Raw genomic sequence first — 19,782 nt, forward strand, 5'->3', positions numbered from 1 at the left:
AGCAATCCCACTACTGGGCATATACCCAGAGAAAACCATAATTCAAAAAGGCACATGCACCCTAGTGTTCATTGCAGCACTATTTACAATAGCCAGGTCATGGAAGCAACCGAAATGCCTCTCGACAGATGAATGGATAAAGAAGTTGTGGTACATATATACAGTGGAATATTACTCAGCCATAAAAAGGAATGAAATTGGGTCATTTGTAGAGATGTGGATGGATCTAGAGACTGTCATACAGAGTGAAGTAAGTCAGAAAGAGAAAAACAAATATCGTATATTAATGCATATATGTGGAACCTAGAAAAGTGGTACAGATGAACTGGTTTGCAGGGCAGAAATAGAGACACAGATGTAGAAAACAAACATATGGACACCAAGGGGGGGAAAGTGGCGGGGGTGGAGGGTGGTGGTGGGATGAATTGGGAGATTGGGATTGACATGTATACATTAATATGTATAAAACAGATAACTAATAAGAACCTGCAGTGTAAAAAATAAAATACAAAGAAAAATGAGGCATATTTATACAGACTGACTTAGAAAGATATATGATCAAAGGAACAAGAAAGGTACACACCTCTTTCATTATGGACATAGAGTTTTTAAAAATGCTTTAAATAGAATTTAAATACCATAAAATGTACCCTGTAAAGTGTACAATTCAGTGGTTTAATTACACAACATTTCCATCACCTTAAGAAGAAACCCCCTACCCCTGACATCGAGGTTTTTAGTCTTTTGCTAAAACCAATCATGCTGCACTGGATATTCTTATACACATATCATTTCACACATGTAGAAGAATATCTGCGGGACGAGTACCTGGAAATATTTGCTAGGTGAAGTGATTTGTGCCCTTAAAACTTTGAAAGCGACTGCTAAATTGCCCTCTCCAGAGGTCACGTGAGTTTACACTCTCACTACCAGGGTATAAAAGTCCCTATTTCCCATTTCCTGACTAGCATAGTCCTTAACCAAACTTTTTTATCTTTGCCAATCTGACAAATAATAGTATCTCATTGTAACTTTAATTTCATTTCTCTTATTCTAAGTGAGGGTGATTACTTTTACATGTTTAGGAGCTACTTGTCTTTCCTTTTTTTATGAACTGATTTTTCATACCCTTTGATTTTCTGCAGGGTAGCTGACTTTTTAAAAATAGGAATTATGTATTAAGGAGAAAAGCTGTTTGTGATATGAATTGAAAGTATTTTCCCGTCGTATGTTTTTTGGGGGTTTTTTAGTCTTTGACTTTATTCATGTTTTTTTTTCTTTTATCATGCAGAATTTAAAAATGTTTTGTCATCACATTTGGCAATCTTCTTTTATGACTTCTGCGTCTTGTGACATACTTAGCCTTTCCCTACTCCAAGATTATAAAAACAAAATTCTCCCATATGTTATTCTAGTACTTGAAGCTCTCCTCCTCCCTCCCATTTAACTCTTAGATCCACCTGGAATTTATTTTTGTGTAAGATGTGAGGTACGGCTCCACCTTCTTTTCTCTAGAAGGCTAACATCTTTCCCCCACTGATTGGAAATGTCACTTTCATAGTGCCTCTTGACTAAGAATAGTAAGAGCCATTTTAAATATTAGATTTAACTTTTTGAGAGTGGTAGTCAGGTGTCTGGGGCAGTGATTTCTGATCTCTTGGGGTGCCTATGAGGATTCTGTAAGAACTGCAATCCCCTTCTCTCCCTGACAAATTCTACTGCTGTAAACTGCTATTACTTAGGGGATGTGTCTTGCTCAAGTGTGCTGAACCAAGAAGTAGTTTTTAACCCCTTAGAGGGGGGACTTAACTTTCACACAGCCTTATAGGTTTCACCTGTGGCCAGAGGCCCATCTAGTGAATCCAGGGTTGTTACTTTAATGAGAAAAGAGCCTCAACAAGAGTCCAGAAGTAATGGGCGAATCTTTTCCAAAAAAACTAAGCTCTTCACTTTTGAGTCCGTTTCTGATCCTCAGGTTGTCTTCCCACTTTAGAATCGTAGTCAATTTCTACAGTTTTACTTTGGTAGATTTGCTTTGGTGGGCCGTGTGTCCTCCTGGGAAAGGACTACTGGCTCGGGCTGTAATATGACTGTGTTTTGGCACCCTGTAGAGCTGGGCATGTAGGGATAAGAGTCATCTCTTCTAATTTGAAACTGTTTATAGTCAGAAAAGAGTGCGGCCCTTTAAAAAGCAGAATTCTTGGGGTACCCCTGAGGATAAAGGCTCGTAGAGTTCTACCCAAGGAGGCCTGGAGGAGGAGGTCTGTCTGTTAGGACTGATGCCCCCGAGTAGGGCGGATGTCCCCCAGGAGCGTTTCGTCAAGCATTTGAGCGGTCTGCTTGGTTTGCTGTGGGGGATGTGCAATGGCTTTTAATTTCATTCAGTATTGTAAAATTGTTCTTTTATTTGGGCTACTCAAGGAGTAGCTTGTCACTTTGAGCTTTGGGGTAACAAATGTTCTCTGTGCTTGAAAGTCCCAGTGGCAGTGACACCTCCTCGGAGGAGTGACTGACGCTGCCTCCCTCCCTCAGTGTGTGTTAACCCTTGGGCATCTCATCCACTGGAGGAGCTGGGTACAGGTGTAAAGCAGTGAGGGAAGTGGGAGAGGCATGAAAGTGTTCTGCTTTGGTGTAAGCTATTTTTCACGTACGTTTTTATTAATTAGTTTGTTCCAGAGACTGTTAGACACTGAAAAAAAATAAATTTACAAAGGATACAGTGGAACTCCATTTAAATGGTCACGTTGAAGTAAAGAAATAATATCCACTTTATAGGCTTAATTATACGTCATATTTGGCTAATTTAGTCCATGCGAGTGTGCTGTCTGGGAGATAAGCCCAGGATACGGTAATGAGCAACAGCTAGTGCAGTTCTACATATTAACTATCATGATTTAAGGGAAGCTCTTCACACTGATGTCTACATATCTACTTAATGATAGTTTTCCTCTTTCTCTTTCCTGTCCCTTTTCACTCCTCAAAGTCATATTAGTAGAGTCGTCCTCGCATGCCCCTGGGCACCTGGACATCTGAGGGCTAGATGCAGACTTCACTTAGCCTGCTGTGCCTTTCACAGTTTTGGCCATGGATGTTACCTTTTGACAGGCTTTCCCCACTCTGACCTCCTCCTGTCTCACCCATCACCTCTCCTCTCCACTGATGATCCACTCAAATGGATTGTAATCGTCCGGATCATTCAGCAGCTGAACCAATTCTCCCATCAACGGGAAGGTCCCACATGGGGGGATACTTACCCCTTCCAGACCCTTCCTGAAGAGAGCAAGTTTCCTTCCATGTGGCAGGAGTACATTTTATATTTGTTTGGCCTTGTGACTGATAGGATGGGAAGCTGAGGGGAAGTGGAGAGGAGATGGCAGTTTTAACGGAGAAAAAAAACTTAGTAGAAACTCTGCCTCTGCCTTCTTCGGGCGTGTCCCTCTTCTGGGCATCTCTTCAGGATTTCATTCCTCCGTCCAACTGCCGTTCACAACTGCCCTTTCCAACGGCTCCAGAACTCTTGGCCTTGGCATTCCGTGATGTAAATTATTCCACTGCATGGCTCGAAATGGGTGCGAAGCAGTGTTGCCAGGTGTCGGATCACTAGTGTAAGTTTGCTGGATCTCGGGGGGAGGGAGGAGAAAGAAAGGGGGAGAGCTGCTCTTGGAATTTATACAGTTGTTATTGTTTCAGCCAGAGCACAGTGATTGCGCTGGTTAGGCTGGATGCTGTCGATGGCTGGGGAGAGAGAGAGATTTGGGCTTGGAGCTGGGGTGAATTTGGGGTTGAGGGTTTCTACTTTAAAGATTCCAGTGTTGGGATGCAGACTGTTTGGAATTGAACAGTTGGCGTTACTGCTGCAGAGGGAGGAACTTGGGACCTTCAGGGCAGAGCCTGTTGCAGTACTGCCTGGGGCGATGGTGCCTCTTCTGTCTCAAAAAGTAGGGACAACTGACTTTTCTGTTTTCCTAAAGATAGCCAGAATATGGCTAGAAATCCAGATTGCTCACCAGGTTTGGAAATATCCAGTCGCAAAATTCAAAGACCTCTGTATGCATGAGATTTTTTTCTAAAACAAAAATACGATTTCTCCTCTTGTTCACTGTGTACATTTTGAGGAAGTTACTGTTCATGGTTTACCGCCCCTTTGAGGAATCTGTGTGTGAGTGGTTGCTGCCAACTCTCCTTGATTTGTCTAGATTGCTTTTTGACTTGTAAGTTAAGGATTTGTGTTCAATAAAAACAATGTAAATTGAATACTTCATCTCTTGAATGACCACAAAAATTTAAAAGTCACATTCATAATAAGCAATTAGAGGGAAAACTCACATGAATTAGTTATTTATCTAGGAAAGTATAAGGTATATTTTTGTGTTGCATTGATGCTACTGGCTTTAATCTGCTTTGCTGAAACAGTGCTTTCTTATTCCTTTTCTTTATAGTTGTCATGGATGATGATGATGACTCGTGTCTCCTTGATCTTATTGGGTAAGATGCTCATTCCAAAATAAGGGTAAATCAAATGTGTGAGGTTTGCTGTACTAAAACAACCTAATAAGCATATTAAAACCAAGTGGGTTTTTAAAATAAAGATTAAATAATCATCATAGATATAGAAGGGAGACAAAGTGACATGGATTAACATAGGGGTCATAATTAGGTAATCCTTTATTAAATTTATTTTATAAAAAATCCTAGGAGGCAGAAATGAGTGATGATAGGAAATGGAACATCAAAATGAAACAAAACAAAACCAACAAAAAAAACTACTAATAGTTTTAAAACAGGGAGAGGATTTTACTCAAACTAATACATCATTTTCTTTTTCCCCTGTAAAAATGAACCCTAAATATAAGTAATGTATTTATTTGCTGTTTTCTCTTTTTGGCTGTTGTTTTCTAGAGACCCACAGGCATTGAACTATTTTCTACATGGACCTAGTAATAAATCGGTAAGTAATACTCAGACCATCGTAGGCATACATTTTGTTTCTTCCTGAGAGTCAAAGTGATCACTTTTTTGAATTTGTACTTTTGCAGAGCAATGAGGACTTGACTAATGCAGGATATTCTGCAGCCAATTCAAATTCAATTTTCGCCAACTCTAGTGTGAGTATTGGAAACTGAATGCAATGATCAAATGTTTGTCTCATTGATGCCTAGTGAATTGAAGCTTTAATTGCCTTTGTATCATAATGGGAATCCCTACTTTGTCTTTTGTAATTGACACAAGAGGAAAATCTGTTGAATTTTGTTGACATTTTCTACTTTTAACTTAGTCTATTAAGATTTTTACTTTGCCATTTTCCTAAGGTTTCAACTTTCTTTCTAAAATGCCTCAGAAACGTTATAGCCTGAGAAACTTATATTAGAGTCTTTTGAATGTTGTTACATAAGCTTTAAAAAAATCATTCTGTATTGTGGTTACTTTCTAATCATTTTCATCTTAAACAAGGAGAAAGATCATAGTAGCTGACACCTACTGAGCGCTCGGTATGTTCTTGGCACTCAGAGCTTAACACATATTAACCTCGTTAACCTTACAATAATTCCGTGAAGTAGGTTCTATCATTATCCATATTTAAAGATGAGAGAACTAAAGGTTGGTATTTACCCAGTATTACACAGCCAGGAGTCGCAAGCTAGGAATCGAACCCAGGCCACCAGGTTCCAGGGCGCAGGTTCTTAAGCTCTAGGAACATCTAGACAAGAAATCTGACCTGAGGGCAGGGAAGTCCTGCCTGGAAACTATATCCGGATTGTTGTGTTTAAGCCTATGTTACTTTAATCTTTTCAACTGCTTTGTTCTGCCATGGATGGGAGTCCAGAGTCCGACCACCCAAGTTTGAATCCTTGCTCTGCCACTTACTAGCTTTATAACCTTGCATCTATCACTAAATCTCTAAGACTCAGTTTCCTTATTTGTGAATCCAGGAGAATGATAAATCTACCTCATAGGGTGGTTAAGATGAATGGACTAGTCCATGGAAATCAGTTGACACAGTGCTCAGTTAATGTCAACTTATTGTCATCGTCAGGGTCTTTATTTTCTTCATCCATAAAATGGAATAGTATTCAGAAAGTCCTTGGGAATGCACAATTCTTTAAAGTATTTGAGTATGTGTAAAGTATGTCAGATCATAACATGCAAGACTCCTCCACATGCTAGGGGTGGCTTTAAAGTCACAGCACTGATTTCCTGTAAGGCTTATGAATTAGTAGCAATGCTGAAATTCATTCTGCGTGGGCAATAACTGCATGTGATGCCATTAAACCCATAAAGTAGATACTGAGCCTGTTTGCCAACACTAATGATTTTTACTTACCAGCTCTCCCACTTCCACGTAAGTATTAATTCTAACTCTTCAGGCTGCTTCATTCAGGGTGTATTTATTGTAAACTTGAGTTGCATCATGTCAGTAAAACATTTTAAAAGCTTTTAAAAATATGGAATTTTAAACCTGTGGTCTGTTAATTTGTGCATTGTAAAAACATTAAACTGTGTACCACCACTCAGGAGATAATCCACTGTTGCCTTGATATTTCTCTGCAAAAACAAACAAACCTCCTTGCTTTCAGTTGCTTTTTCCCACTTCCTTTCAAATGACTGTTCAAGTCCTAAGGTGGTGTCCACCTAACTGAGGCCACATTAGTCCCGTTTCAACTGTTGATTGGGTGTCAAGTGAACTAGTCTTGGCTTTTCTACCTGGGTCTTCCCATCATCTAGCCCCCAACACACCTTATTAACCTAGGGCTGAGAATCTGTATAGTTTTGAAAGTTGGACTCTTCATTCTTTTTTTTTTTTTTTTTTGGCTGCGCCATGCAGCTTGTGGGATCTTAGTTCCCCAACCAGGGATTGAACCCAGGCCCTGGCAGCTAAAGCGCCAAGTTCTAACCACTGGACCCCCAAGAATTCCCTGGACTGTTTTCTTTTTTTTTTTTTTAATTTTTATTTATTTATTACTTTTGGCTGCGTTGGGTCTTTGTTGCTGCTCACGGGCTTTCTCTAGTTGCGGCAAGTGGGGGCTACTCTTCGTTGCGGTGCACGGGCTTCTCGTTGCGGCGGCTTCTCTTTTCGCGGAGCACGAGCTCTAGGTGCGTGGGCTTCAGTAGTTGCGGCGCGTGGGCTCAGTGGTTGTGGCGCACGGGCTTAGTTGCTCTGCGGCATGTGGGATCTTCCCAGACCAGGGATCAAACCTGTGTCCCCTGCATTGGCAGGCAGATTCTTAACCACTGCACCACCAGGGAAGTCCTGGACTGTTTATACTTGATTGATCTATTTTTGATTTTTTTCTTCATCTTTTTAAAATTTTTAATTGTGTTAAAAATATATATAACAACAAATGTACCATCTTAACCATTTTAAGTGTACAGTTCAGTAGTGTTAAGGATATTCACATTGTCTTCACCTTATGTTAAATAACGACTGATTCCATTTTTTTTTTCTTTTATAATTTTGACGTATCCCATGATAAACTGCTGGCCAGCATCGTGTCTCTTATTTGTCAGTGACTGTGTTCAGTTCCCTTCATTTGCCTGTGTTGTTGTCTCTAGTTGGAATGCGCAGTCCTTAAGGACTCGTTACGGACAGACACAAACACAGAAGTGAGCGCTTGACAAATGTTGACCAACTTTTACTCTTGAATAGGACATTGAAATGGTTTTTAAAGCATCATAATAAGCTGATAACTTCTAAGAAATCAAATAACTATTCACTCATTTCATATGGGAAGCTTGTTTTTATCCAGGCCGATTTTGCCTGGAGTGGGGCAGGTTAGAACTAGGGGAGTTCCGAGAAACCTTTAAAGTCAAGCCTGGATCTGGGATACCTTCTGGACCTCTAGTAGAACCACACTCGGAACTCTCAAAACTCACATCTACTCCTGTGGTACAAAAAACTAGACACCGCTGTGTCCTGGATACGCACATACCCTAGGCTGAGTCCCACTCAAGCTTTGGACTTGGGAGCAATCCTGAAAAAAATTAAGCCATGCCACTATCTAAAAAATAAAGCTAAACTCCAGGTAGCCATGAGTATGTTGGCATTATTGATCTGTTTCCTATAATAATTTTATCAGAGCAGTGAATGCATATACTTACAAAAACAACATTAAACATCATTCCTAAGGAAATCAAGTATCAGAATAAGGTGAGCAGGGCTTCCCTGGTGGCGCAGTGATGAGAATCCGCCTGCCAATGCAGGGGACACAGGTTCGGGCCCTGGTCCGGGAGGATCCCACATGCCGCGGGGCAGCTGGGCCCACGAGCCGCAGCTGCGGAGCCTGTGCGTCTGGAGCCTGTGCTCCGCGACGAGAGAGGCCGCGGCAGTGAGAGGCCTGCGCACAGCGATGAGGAGTGGCCCCCGCTCGCCGCAACTAGAGAAAGCCCGTGCGCAGCAACAAAGACCCAACGCAGCCAAAAGTAATAAATAAATAAAAATAAATTTGTTTTAAAAAAAGAGAATGAGGTGAGCAGTTTGGAGAGTTGTGCCTGAAAAGCAGACTGTTATGCTTTATTCATATTCAAAAGTGAGATGAGATTTTTGTTTAAGAATCTCTTTCCAAGGTTAGATATGCCATGTAACATCCTGCTTATTTTTTTAGAATGCTGATCCTAAGTCATCCCTCAAAGCTGTAAGCAGCCAGCTTGGAGAAGGGCCCAGTGATGGACTGCCACTTTCAAGTAGCCTTCAGTTTCTTGAAGATGAACTTGAGTCTTCTCCTCTTCCTGATCTCAGTGAGGACCAACCTTTCGACATTCTTCAGAAATCCTTGCAGGAGGCCAATATCACTGAACAGACATTGGCAGAAGAGGCATATCTGGACGCCAGTATAGGTTCAAGCCAACAGTTTGCACAAGCTCAGCTTCATCCCTCTTCATCAGCATCCTTTACTCAGGCTTCTAATATTTCTAATTACTCAGGTCAGACGCTGCAGCCTATAGGGGTGACTCATGTGCCTGTTGGCACATCGTTTGCAAGCAATACAGTGGGTGTGCACCATGGCTTTATGCACCACGTGGGGATCAGTGTGCCCAGCCAGCATTTGTCTAATAACAGTCAGATTAGTGGTTCTGGTCAAATACAGTTAATTGGGTCATTTGGTAGTCAACCTTCCATGATGACTATTAATAACCTAGATGGATCTCAAATCATATTAAAGGGTGGTGGGCAACAAGCCCCATCAGATGTGAGTGGAGGGCTTCTGGTCCACAGACAGACTCCTAATGGCAGCTCCTTGTTTGGGAGCTCCAGTTCCAGCCCAGCAGCACAGCCTGTTACCGTTCCATTTAATAGCACAAATTTCCAAACATCTTTACCTGTGCATAACATCATCATACAAAGGGGTCTTGCACCAAATTCAAATAAAGTCCCAATTAATATCCAGCCAAAGCCTATCCAAATGGGTCAGCAAAACACATACAATGTGAACAATTTGGGAATACAGCAGCACCATGTTCAGCCAGGGATCTCGTTCGCCTCTGCGAGCTCACCCCAGGGCTCAGTGGTTGGTCCGCACATGTCGGTGAACATTGTAAACCAACAGAACACAAGGAAGCCAGTCACCTCGCAGGCCGTGAGCAGCGCTGGGGGCAGTATCGTTATTCATTCTCCCATGGGCCAGCCTCACACACCCCAGAGTCAGTTCCTCATACCTACAAGCCTTTCCGTCAGTTCCAACTCGGTACACCACGTCCAGACCATAAATGGGCAACTTCTTCAGACTCAACCCTCTCAGCTCATTTCTGGCCAAGTGACCTCAGAGCATGTCATGTTGAACAGAAACTCTTCCAGCATGCTCAGGACCAACCAACCATATTCTGGACAGATGCTGAACAACCAGAATACTGCCGTCCAGTTAGTGTCTGGGCAGACGTTCGCCGCCTCTGGAAGTCCAGTGATAGTCAATCATGCCTCTCCTCAGATCGTTGGTGGGCAGATGCCCTTGCAGCAGGCATCGCCAACCGTCTTGCATCTGTCCCCTGGGCAGAGCAGCGTCTCCCAAGGAAGACCTGGCTTCGCCGCCATGCCCTCGGTGACAAGCATGTCAGGACCTAGTCGGTTCCCTGTTGTCAGCTCATCCAGCACTGCCCATCCTAGTCTTGGGGCTGCGGTTCAGTCTGGTGCATCAGGATCAAACTTTACGGGAGATCAGCTGACCCAGCCAAACAGGACTCCAGTACCGGTCAGTGTGTCTCATCGTCTTCCAGTTCCTTCTTCCAAATCTACTAGCACCTTCAATAACACACCTGGAGCAGGAAGCCAGCAACAGTTCTTCTGTCAGGTAATATTATCAAACAAATGATAATATCAAACAAATGTTTGGTTGATTACGGAATGGAAGAGTGGAATGAGTATCTGATAGAATATAATTTTCATCCTAGGCTCCCAATTTATTATCTTAAGATGTTCAACGTACTATTGATTGCCTTTTTTCTTCTTAACTAAAATGTTTTATCCAGGATAGTGTTGTGGTCTAGAGTGGAGACTCATGGATTTGAATCTAAGCTTAATGACGTGGAGCAAGTCTTACCTTAACTAACCTCTCTAGAGGTTAAGTTTTTTCATCAGTAAAGTGGACATAGTAATACTACTATCCCATGGAATTATTGGGAGAATTAAATGAGATAATCTATATAAAGCACTTAGCAAAGTCCCTGGCAAATGACAAATACTTAATAAGAGCCAATATTAAGACATATACTTGATGGAATGTATTATAGGTATTTAAAAGGAAAGCTTGTTTTGGATGGACTGGGTAGGAAGTCGCAGCTGTTTCTTGGGTGCCAACTGGAAAGGCTCGGGACTCAGTGAGACTCAGCAGTGGGTAACTGGCCTGCACAGAGGGATGCATATGGAGGGAGGGATCCAGGGCAATGGATTTGACCAAGTACCTGAGCCTACTCTTACCAGAGCATTGTGCCGGTAAATGACTGCGGGCAATCTGTCAAGGATTATGTTTCTGAAAAGCATTTCAAAGGGTCATCAGCTTTGGTCCTTCACCCCATCTGCCGATCTTTGAACTCCTCTGGCTTTTGGTTCTCACTCATTCTTAGCATGTTCTGTAGTTCCAGCTCCATACCCAATTCCCCACCAACCCCCTGCCGGTGGTCTACCCTCCTTACTCCTCCATTTTCCCTGCCTTTCTTCTCCACATTTAGAAGAATTCAGAAACTTCTCTCTACCATGTATATCAATATTTTTAAAACTGTATACCTTTGACTTAGTAATTCCACTAAGAATCCTAAGGAAACAAAGATTATTTATGATCAAGGCTGTTCATTGTATTACTTTTGGTGTTAAAGGTGTGTGTGTGTCTTTGTGTTTTGAAATAACGTCAGGCTTATAGAAAAGTTAAAGTTTCAAGACTAGTGTAAAGAATTCTCATATATCCTTCACCAAGATTCCCCAGATGTTAACTTTTTACCCCATTTGTTTTATCCTTCTCTCTCTCTTTCACACACACACACATACACACACAAACACACACACACACATAGTTTTGAGAGTAAATTGCAGGCATGATGCCTCTTGACCCCTACATACTTCAGACTTCAGTGTGTATCTCTTAAGAACAGGGACATTCCCCTACATAACCACAGTACAGTCATCAAAACCAAGAAAAACAGCATTATTACAGTATTATCATCTAATCTACAGACCTTATTCTGATTTAGTCCATTTTCCCAATAATGTCCCTTATAGCAAGAGAGAATAAATTATATTTTGTTTTGTTTTTATGGTCTAGGATCCAACCCAGGATCACTGCCTAATTCTGTTGTCATGTCTTTAAATTGGAAACAGGTTTTTTTTTCTTTCTTTCTTTTTTTTAATTTTTGGCCACACCGCGCAGCATGCAGGATCTTATTTCCCCAACTAGGGATCGAACCCACGCCCCCTGCAGTGGAAGCGTGGAGTCTTAACCACTGGACCACCAGGGAAGTCCTGGAAACAGTTTCTTCATCTTGCTGTCTTTCATGACCTTGATTATTTATTTATTTATTTATTTATTTATTTATTTATTTATTTATGGCTGTGTTGGGTCTTCGTTGCTGCGCGCAGGCTTTCTCTAGTTGCAGCAAGTGGGGGCTACTCTTCATTGCGGTGCACAGGCTTCTCACTACAGTGGCTTCTCTTGCTGCGGAGCACAGGCTCTAGGCACGTGAGCTTCAGTAGTTGTGGCATGTGGGCTCAGTAGTTGTGGCTCTCGGGCTCTAGAGCACAGGCTCAGTAGTTGTGGCACACAGGTTTAGTTGCTCCATGGCATGTGGGATCTTCCCGGACCAGGGCTCAAACCCGTGACCCCTGCCTTGGCAGGCAGATTCTTAAGCACTGTACCACCAGGGAAGCCCGACCTTGATTTTTTTTGAAGAGTCAAACCAACTTTTTTGTGGAGTGTCCCTCAATTTGGGTTTCTCTGTTGTTTCCTCATGATTAGATTCAGGTTATACATTTTTGGTAGGATTGCCACAGAGGTGATGGATGTGTCCTCACGATGTGAACTTGTCGCATTCCTGGTGATGTTAACTTTGAACACTTGCTTAAGATGGTGTCTGCTTCATGTGGTGTCTGATGCATAGTTAATAAGTTTCTTCGGGGAGTTACATTGAGATTATGTAGATATCCAATTTCTTGTCAAACTTGAACACACTAGTTTAAGCTTTCATTGATAATTCCTGACTGAATCAGTTATTACTAAATCAGCTGTTACTGTGACAGTCACCAAATAGAGACTTTCTAATTCCATTGTTTATTCTACATTAATTGTTGGCATTCTACTCTAAGGAAGAGTTTTTCTGTCTCCCCCTTTCACTTATGCCAGTATGGACACATAGATTCTTATTTTATTTAATGTGTTAAAAATTGTTACAATCATTTATTTTGATGCTCAAATTGCTTTGATGCCATTGGGCACCCCTCCATATTGGCTGCTGGTCCTTCTGACATGTTTCCATCGTGCTTTGAGCACTTCCTTTAATTTCTGGCAAAACATGATGTTCCACGTTCGTCTTTCACTTTCCCTGCCCCTGCCCTGGAATCAACCACTTGAGGGACCTTGTTCCTTCTAGTGGAGAACAATATTTAGAAGCAAGATCTGAGCACTACATATTCATTGCTACTGAGGTTGTCTCAGCTGGGACTTATATGTATTTACACATACTCAACATCTATAGCTGTCCATCTATCTATATTAAAAACCATGGGTTCATACTGATACTTTCAATTCTAATCCAGTACCACCAGGTTCATTATTCAAGTCTCCTTTTCCATATTTGTAGCTCTCTTTTCTAACAGTGAGAAAGCCTGCCCCACAATATATTTGCTTATTTGCCCAATCCTAGAAAACAAAGAAAATAGTTTTAGAATTGCTAATTCATAGCACTGTGAAAAACAAACCTACTTCAGACCCCAGTATTGGTTTACATTCTGTCTTTAACCTAAAGGTGTATAGTCAAAATACTGTGTTCAACACCTGAAAATACCACAACATTATAAATCAACTATACTCCAATAAAAATTTTTTTAGAAATACTGTATTCAAAAGTTACTAGAGTTAGTACTTTTTTTTTCCTCCCTTGGTATGGTTATGCTATTCTTTTGAACTATACTTTTGCTTGTTTCTGTTTGTGTTTCATTTTAGAATTCTTTTCCCACTACCCTTGTTGATTTTATCTATTTAATTTCTTTTGAATGAGTGAACCATTAGCATGGTCCCAAAAGTCAGGGCTATGCAGAAAGTGTGCCGGGCAGTCTCCCTCCTCCCTGGCCTTTCTCCCTGCTCCCACCCCTCCCTCCATCCTTTCCTGCCAGTTCTCATCCATCCCCTATTTTCAGCAATATCATTAGTTTCTCCTTTTTTTTTTTTTTTTTTTTGCGGTACGCGGGCCTTTCACTGTCGTGGCCTCTCCCATTGCGGAGCATAGGCTCCGGACGCGCAGGCTCAGCGGCCATGGCTCACGGGCCCAGCTGCTCCGCGGCATGTGGGATCTTCCCGGACCGGGGCACGAACCCGTGTCCCCTGCATCGGCAGGCGAACTCTCAACCACTGAGCCACCAGGGAAGCCCGAGTTTCTCCTTTATTTATCCTCTGTTTTTTTTCACACAGATAAGCAGATACATGTATATTTTCTTATTTCCTTACATATATATTTTCTTATTTCCCCTCCTTTCTTACTCAAATATAGCATACTATAGATAGATATTCTTCTATACTTTGGGTGCAAAAAAGTGTTCTAAACCCAATATAATAATTCTCCAATAGTAGGAGGATTATTGGATATAATGAAGTATTATGGAGCCATTTTAAATGTTTCTGAAAAATAATTAAAGATTTGGGGGAAGGCTTACAAAGTCATTTTAAGTGACATTTTAAATGTGAAATATTTAAAATGCACATTTAACTGTAAAATATTTAATAAGCAATTTGTTTTCTCTTTTAGAAAAATGTTAAAAGACAATATGGTGAACTAGAAAATAGAAAACCCTCTTGCTTACAAAACAACCAGAAACTTGATTAGGAGGAAATGTACTGCTCCCTTAACAGCAGTTCTCTGGGTGGTGGAATTACAGATACTCTTGTTTTCTTCTAGTTTTAAAAACTTACCCCAGGTAGAGGAGGTGATACCTGGACAGCATTTATCAACATAGTGATGCATTTTTCAAAAATAAGTAAAACATGCCATTGGTAATCACTAGAAACAGTTCCAAAATAGTTCAGAATGAAAAGTAAGCCTTCCTCTTCCAGAGGCCACCACTGTTTCTAGGTTCTTTCTCTTGCCCCAGATATGTCCTCTGCATATACAGCACAAACGTCACATATATACTTATCTCTGCAACACACCATACCTGTTTTTACTTAATTATAGAACTTGAGGATTACTTTATATCTATATATATTGATCTGCTTTATGTTTATTTTAATCAATTATACATAATCAGCCACAGCATGGTCATTTCCTTTCTTTTTCCTTTTTTTTTTTTCAATGAGGGGGAAAAAAAAAATCTGTCTTTCTGACTCCCCAAAGTTTCAACTATCCAAGGTAACAAGAAGCCTACACTGGCAGCTCCAAAGTAGTTTTTGTGACTTTGAATGCCAAAGAGTATTGGGAACTAGATCAGTTGCATTATGTCCTGTGTGTTCTGCTGCAGGTTTTCCAGAACAATTAAAGCATCAGGTGTTTTGGAGTAAGGAAGACACAGCCTTGGAGGCAACACAAGTTGGAAAAATAGTGCTGAGGTGTCATCTAACATTTAAACTCCTAGGACATCCAGAGACATTTGCAGTGACTCTTTTTATAATTTCTGTATAAGTTACTTTATAGAACATTGTAATGAACAAAAATACCATTATCAGGGGCCTACAGTGTTTATCTATTTGGAGAAATTTAATATGTCAAGTTTTGATACTATAAAGCATTAATATTAGAGAACAATGAGTTTTTAAATATCAACTTTATTTTTGGTATAGATAATACACTTATTTGGTTCAGAATTCAAAAGGTGCAGAAAGGTGTATACTACAGTGAAAAATTCCCTTCCTCCTGCTCCCCAGGCACGCAGTTGCCTGCAGGCAACCAGTGTAACCAGCTTCTTGAAGAGCGAACTTAAGTCCCCACCCCACATTTTCCATTATGAAAACTTTCAGAACCACAGAAAAGTTGGAAGAGTACCGTGAACCTATTCACCTAGATTCACCAGTTGTTTATGTTTTGCAACATTTGCTCTGTGTGTGTCTCTGTGTGTCTCTCTCTACACACACACACACACATACACACACACTCTTTTCTCTGAACCTTTTGAAAGTAACTTGCAAATGGTATGACCCTTGACCCCTAAATTCTTCAGCAGGTATCTCCCAAGAACAAAGACCTTCTTCAACACAATCTCAGTATTACTATCACCGCCAAGAAATTTAACATTAACATAATAACATTATATCACATTTCTTCCAGCTGACCCAGTAATGTCCTTTATGACAATGCCTCCCTCTAGAAAGCAGAGAACACTGATTTCATTTATTGTCACATCTCTTCAGGCTACAGCAGCCTGATCAGTTGTCTGGTAGGGTGGCCTCAGTGTGTCGTCTGATTGTTTCCTCGTGATTAGATTCTGGCTGAATGGTTGGCACATAATGTCGATTTTTCCCATTATGGGTGATTCCGATGTGAGCACTTGGTTATGGTGGCCCCCTGCCAGGTTTCTCCTCAAGGTATTCAAAGGTATCTTGTTCCCACATAAGGAAGAAATGATCTCTAGGATGGTGCTTTGGGACCACATGACTCTCCTGTTTCCCGGCCTCTCACCCAGTGATTTGACTCCATTGGTATATATTGCATTTAGTGGTTGCAAAATGACTTTCTAGTTATATTATCCTATCTACTGTTATTGACTGGGATTTTTCCATAAAAAAAGAGGTTTTTCTTCTCACATTGTGTGTGTGTTTAACACTATGAAATCATAGTTGTTTTTTTGCATTAATTTAAAAACTTTATTACAGGGAATTTTAAACACGAACAAAGACAAGTTAGTATAATGAGCCCCCATGCTCAATCAGCTCCAGTGCTTACCAGCTCATGGCTATTCCTGTTTCATCCATACCCCACTCAGTCTCCCCTCCCCAGTATTACTCTGAAGCTAAACCAGACATATAAGTTCATCTGTAATTTTTTAGTGTATATCTCCAAAAGGCCATGTATTCTCTTTAAAGTTAACATTGCAATTTATTGCTTTCATTATTCTTTTTGATGCTTATATTGTCCCAAGTTTGGTCAGTGGAGGCCTACTTAAGCTGACTTCTACACTTCTGACACATCCCCACCTCCTTTGAGCACTTTGAAGCACAGGATATTGTAGGCATGTCTTGTGATTACCTCGCCACAGACCTAGAATCAGCCGTGTCTCTGGGGAGCCCTGTGAATTTAAACCTCTTAATGCAGGGAGTCATTTCCAGGATTTAAACTCTCTTTTAAATGGATTAATATTTCAAAAGTTAGTGACAAAGAAGGCAGTTTGCAAGAGTTTAGCCTATCAAACAAAAGTAAACAAATTATTTTAAGTCCAAATCTCTTTAGATCACTAAAAGTTTTAGATTTTAAATTCCTTGAGAGCAGCACCTACTGGTGCTTTGTGGCGCTTTGCCGTGTGAGATTTCCAAAGCAATTACCACTGAAGTCTCCAGCCTGCCCTGCCCCTCCCTAATTTTCCCCATCCAGCTCAGCCTGCCTACCTTACTGTGGAGGCACTGTATTTTCAGACGCCCAGACTTCATAATCTAGATGTTCTTGTTTTTTCCTCTTCCTCTGTACCTTTAATAAGTTACAAATCCTACAAATTCTTCTTTGAATGTCTTATATCCATTCTTCCCAATAATAATGAAAATAATGATCATATTATTAACAACTGGTACATGCAGGGGCTATCTGTATTATTTCTAATCCTTTCTTTGGGGCTACAAGTAGCATTACTGTTCCCATTTCACAGTCAAGGAGATGGAGGTTCAGAGCATGGGCAAATTGCTGTAAAGGCAGACTCCACCAGCTAGCTGTCTCTACCACACTGCTTCCCATTTCTCTCTTTTCTACATCTATACCCTGAGCTAGACTTTAAGAGGGACAGCAGTATAATGGGGAAAACAAGAGTTGGAATAGGAGTCAGAGCTCACTTGCAGGTCCTCCTCTGCCAGTGACTGGTTTTGTGATCTAAGTTCCTATCTTACATTCTGAGCCCTAGTTTTCTCTTGAAAGTGAGGAACCCTAGCAATGCAATAGAACCATCTGGGGAGCTTTGGAAAAACATGGATGCTTGGGCCTCACCTTCATAAATTCTGATTTACATGGTCTAGACTAAAGGCTCTAGGCAGCAGCATTTTTCAAAAGCTCCCCAAGTGATTCTGAAGTGTAAACGAGGAAGAATGGACCGCTGGGTAGATGTTTTCCAAGGCCCATTTGTACTGTAATTAGACAGCTGTAACAGTTGTCGGGGTGATTAATCTGCCTTCAGACTCTCCCTAAAGTCTGGCTTCCACCACATTTATCTTCCTAAAACATTTGCTTGGTGACCTGAACCAAATCATCTGGGAGCTTCCCATTGCACGGGAGAAAGTACCAACCCCCAGCCTGGCCGCTAAGGTTCTCAAGCTGAACTGCTGCTCCAGGTTAGCCAGGCAGGACCCCTCATGGCTCCCTGAACAGGCCAGACTCATCGTGAGCCTCAAGCCTTTGCTGATGGGCATTCACTGAATGTCCTTTCCTATCTGGCCTAGATGCTTCTCCTCCCTCAGGGCACCCAAAGCCCCTGAAAGAATGAAGCCTTTTTCAGACCCTCCACTGATCTCCCCTCCGCACTTTTTATTTATACTGCCCACCAGGTACAATATTTCCTTCACTGATTCATTCATTCAACAGTGTATCAGTAGCTGCCGGGGCCAGCCCTGGGCCAAGTCCCAGGGATGCAACAGTCTTTTGCAGAGCAGGAGGCAGCAGATAAGCCGACAGCCACAAGACAGTATTCTAAGTGCTCTGGTGGAAGCAGCCCAGGGCACCAGGCTCCGAAAAGGAGCCTCTCACCAAGATGGGATGGTTTGAGCAGGTTTCCACGAAATAGTGGTTTCTGACTGAGCCCTACTGTAGGAGAAGGAGGTTATCCAGCAAGAGAGGGTCTGAGTAAAGAATGTTCAGGCAGTGGAATCAGCAAGTGCAGAGCCTTGCAGAGAGAAGAGAACGTGGTTCTGCAGGAGAAGGAAAACAAGTTCAAGTGAGATGTGAAGATTTAGGTGGGAAAGGTAAGCGAGCCCTAAACGCTACAGGACGCTGATGCCGGGCGCAGGAGCCAGTGTCGTAACGTAAGCATGAAATAGTGCAGACCCACTTGAGCCTAGTGGCAGAAGAAATGGAGAGAAGTGAATGGATTTGAGGCAGGTTAGATAGAACTTCTGATTGATTGGCTATAGTGGAGGAATAAGGGTGACACAGAAGTTTCTGGCAGTGACACCCAGGTTCACCGAAATAGAGAACATGGGAAGAAATCATGATTTGAAGGGAAGTTCTGATTTCAATTTAGGTTGTTTGTCAAGGGTGAGGTACCTTTGGGACAACCAAGTTGTATGGGCAACAGCTACATGTGCTGAAGCAGAGAGTGAATTGTGAGCTGAAGTGGGATTGACCAGCATATATATCGTGATGGAAGCGGTGGGAGTGGATGAAACGGATCAGGAAGAGTGTGTCAGGAGAGGAGGAGCAGCCGGGAGAGAACCCCAAAGCACCAACACACTTAGGGGGTGGACACAGAAAGAGGGGTCCACAGGTAAGACTCAGAATATTCCAGAGAGGAGGTGTAAAACCCTTAGCTTTGGAAGCTAAGAAAGGAAATGAGGCAGACGGGAGGGATGGTGTCCACAGAGTGGAGTGTTGCTGGGAAGTGGGTTTAAGTCAGGATGGGAATGTTTCTGACACATGTAGCAACAATGAGGCAGTTGTTGACCTTGGTAAGATTTGTCTCCATAGAGTGATATGTGCAGCAGCCAGTTGCAATAGATTAAGGGGAGTAGGGGAGTGTGGTGATAAGCACAGACAACTTCCAGAAAAATGACAGTAACTGACACTGCAGTAGCTCCACGGATGTGTGGAGTCAGGGTGTGGTTTTTATAAGATACGGGAAAGGCTTGAGCTCTTTTCCAAGCTCATGAGAAGGAGAAGGATATGAATTCCAGAACGTTGGTGGGATTCTTTTTATAAAAGCATTGGGGGATGCTTCTTCCACTGTAACAGAGAAGCGGGAAGGGATGAATG

The 19,782-nt window shown here is 41.7% G+C and overlaps 1 protein-coding gene across 4 annotated transcripts in view; it reads left to right on the forward strand.

Annotated features, from left to right (window-relative positions):
* Nucleotides 1-19,782, forward strand: part of BICRAL (BICRA like chromatin remodeling complex associated protein) — a 106,080-nt gene that overhangs the window by 67,558 nt on the left and 18,740 nt on the right. For all 4 annotated transcript variants that reach the window (XM_060307418.2, XM_060307419.2, XM_060307416.2 and 1 more), the window contains exons 2-5: nucleotides 4,440-4,485; nucleotides 4,900-4,948; nucleotides 5,037-5,105; nucleotides 8,601-10,280. In XM_060307418.2, coding sequence (XP_060163401.1) covers nucleotides 4,445-4,485; nucleotides 4,900-4,948; nucleotides 5,037-5,105; nucleotides 8,601-10,280 — 1,839 coding nt within the window. In that variant the 5' untranslated portion in view covers nucleotides 4,440-4,444. The remainder of the gene's footprint in view (nucleotides 1-4,439; nucleotides 4,486-4,899; nucleotides 4,949-5,036; nucleotides 5,106-8,600; nucleotides 10,281-19,782) is intronic.

The sequence above is a fragment of the Globicephala melas genome, chromosome 11 (genome assembly GCF_963455315.2).
Source record: "Globicephala melas chromosome 11, mGloMel1.2, whole genome shotgun sequence".
Lineage (NCBI taxonomy): Eukaryota > Metazoa > Chordata > Mammalia > Artiodactyla > Delphinidae > Globicephala > Globicephala melas.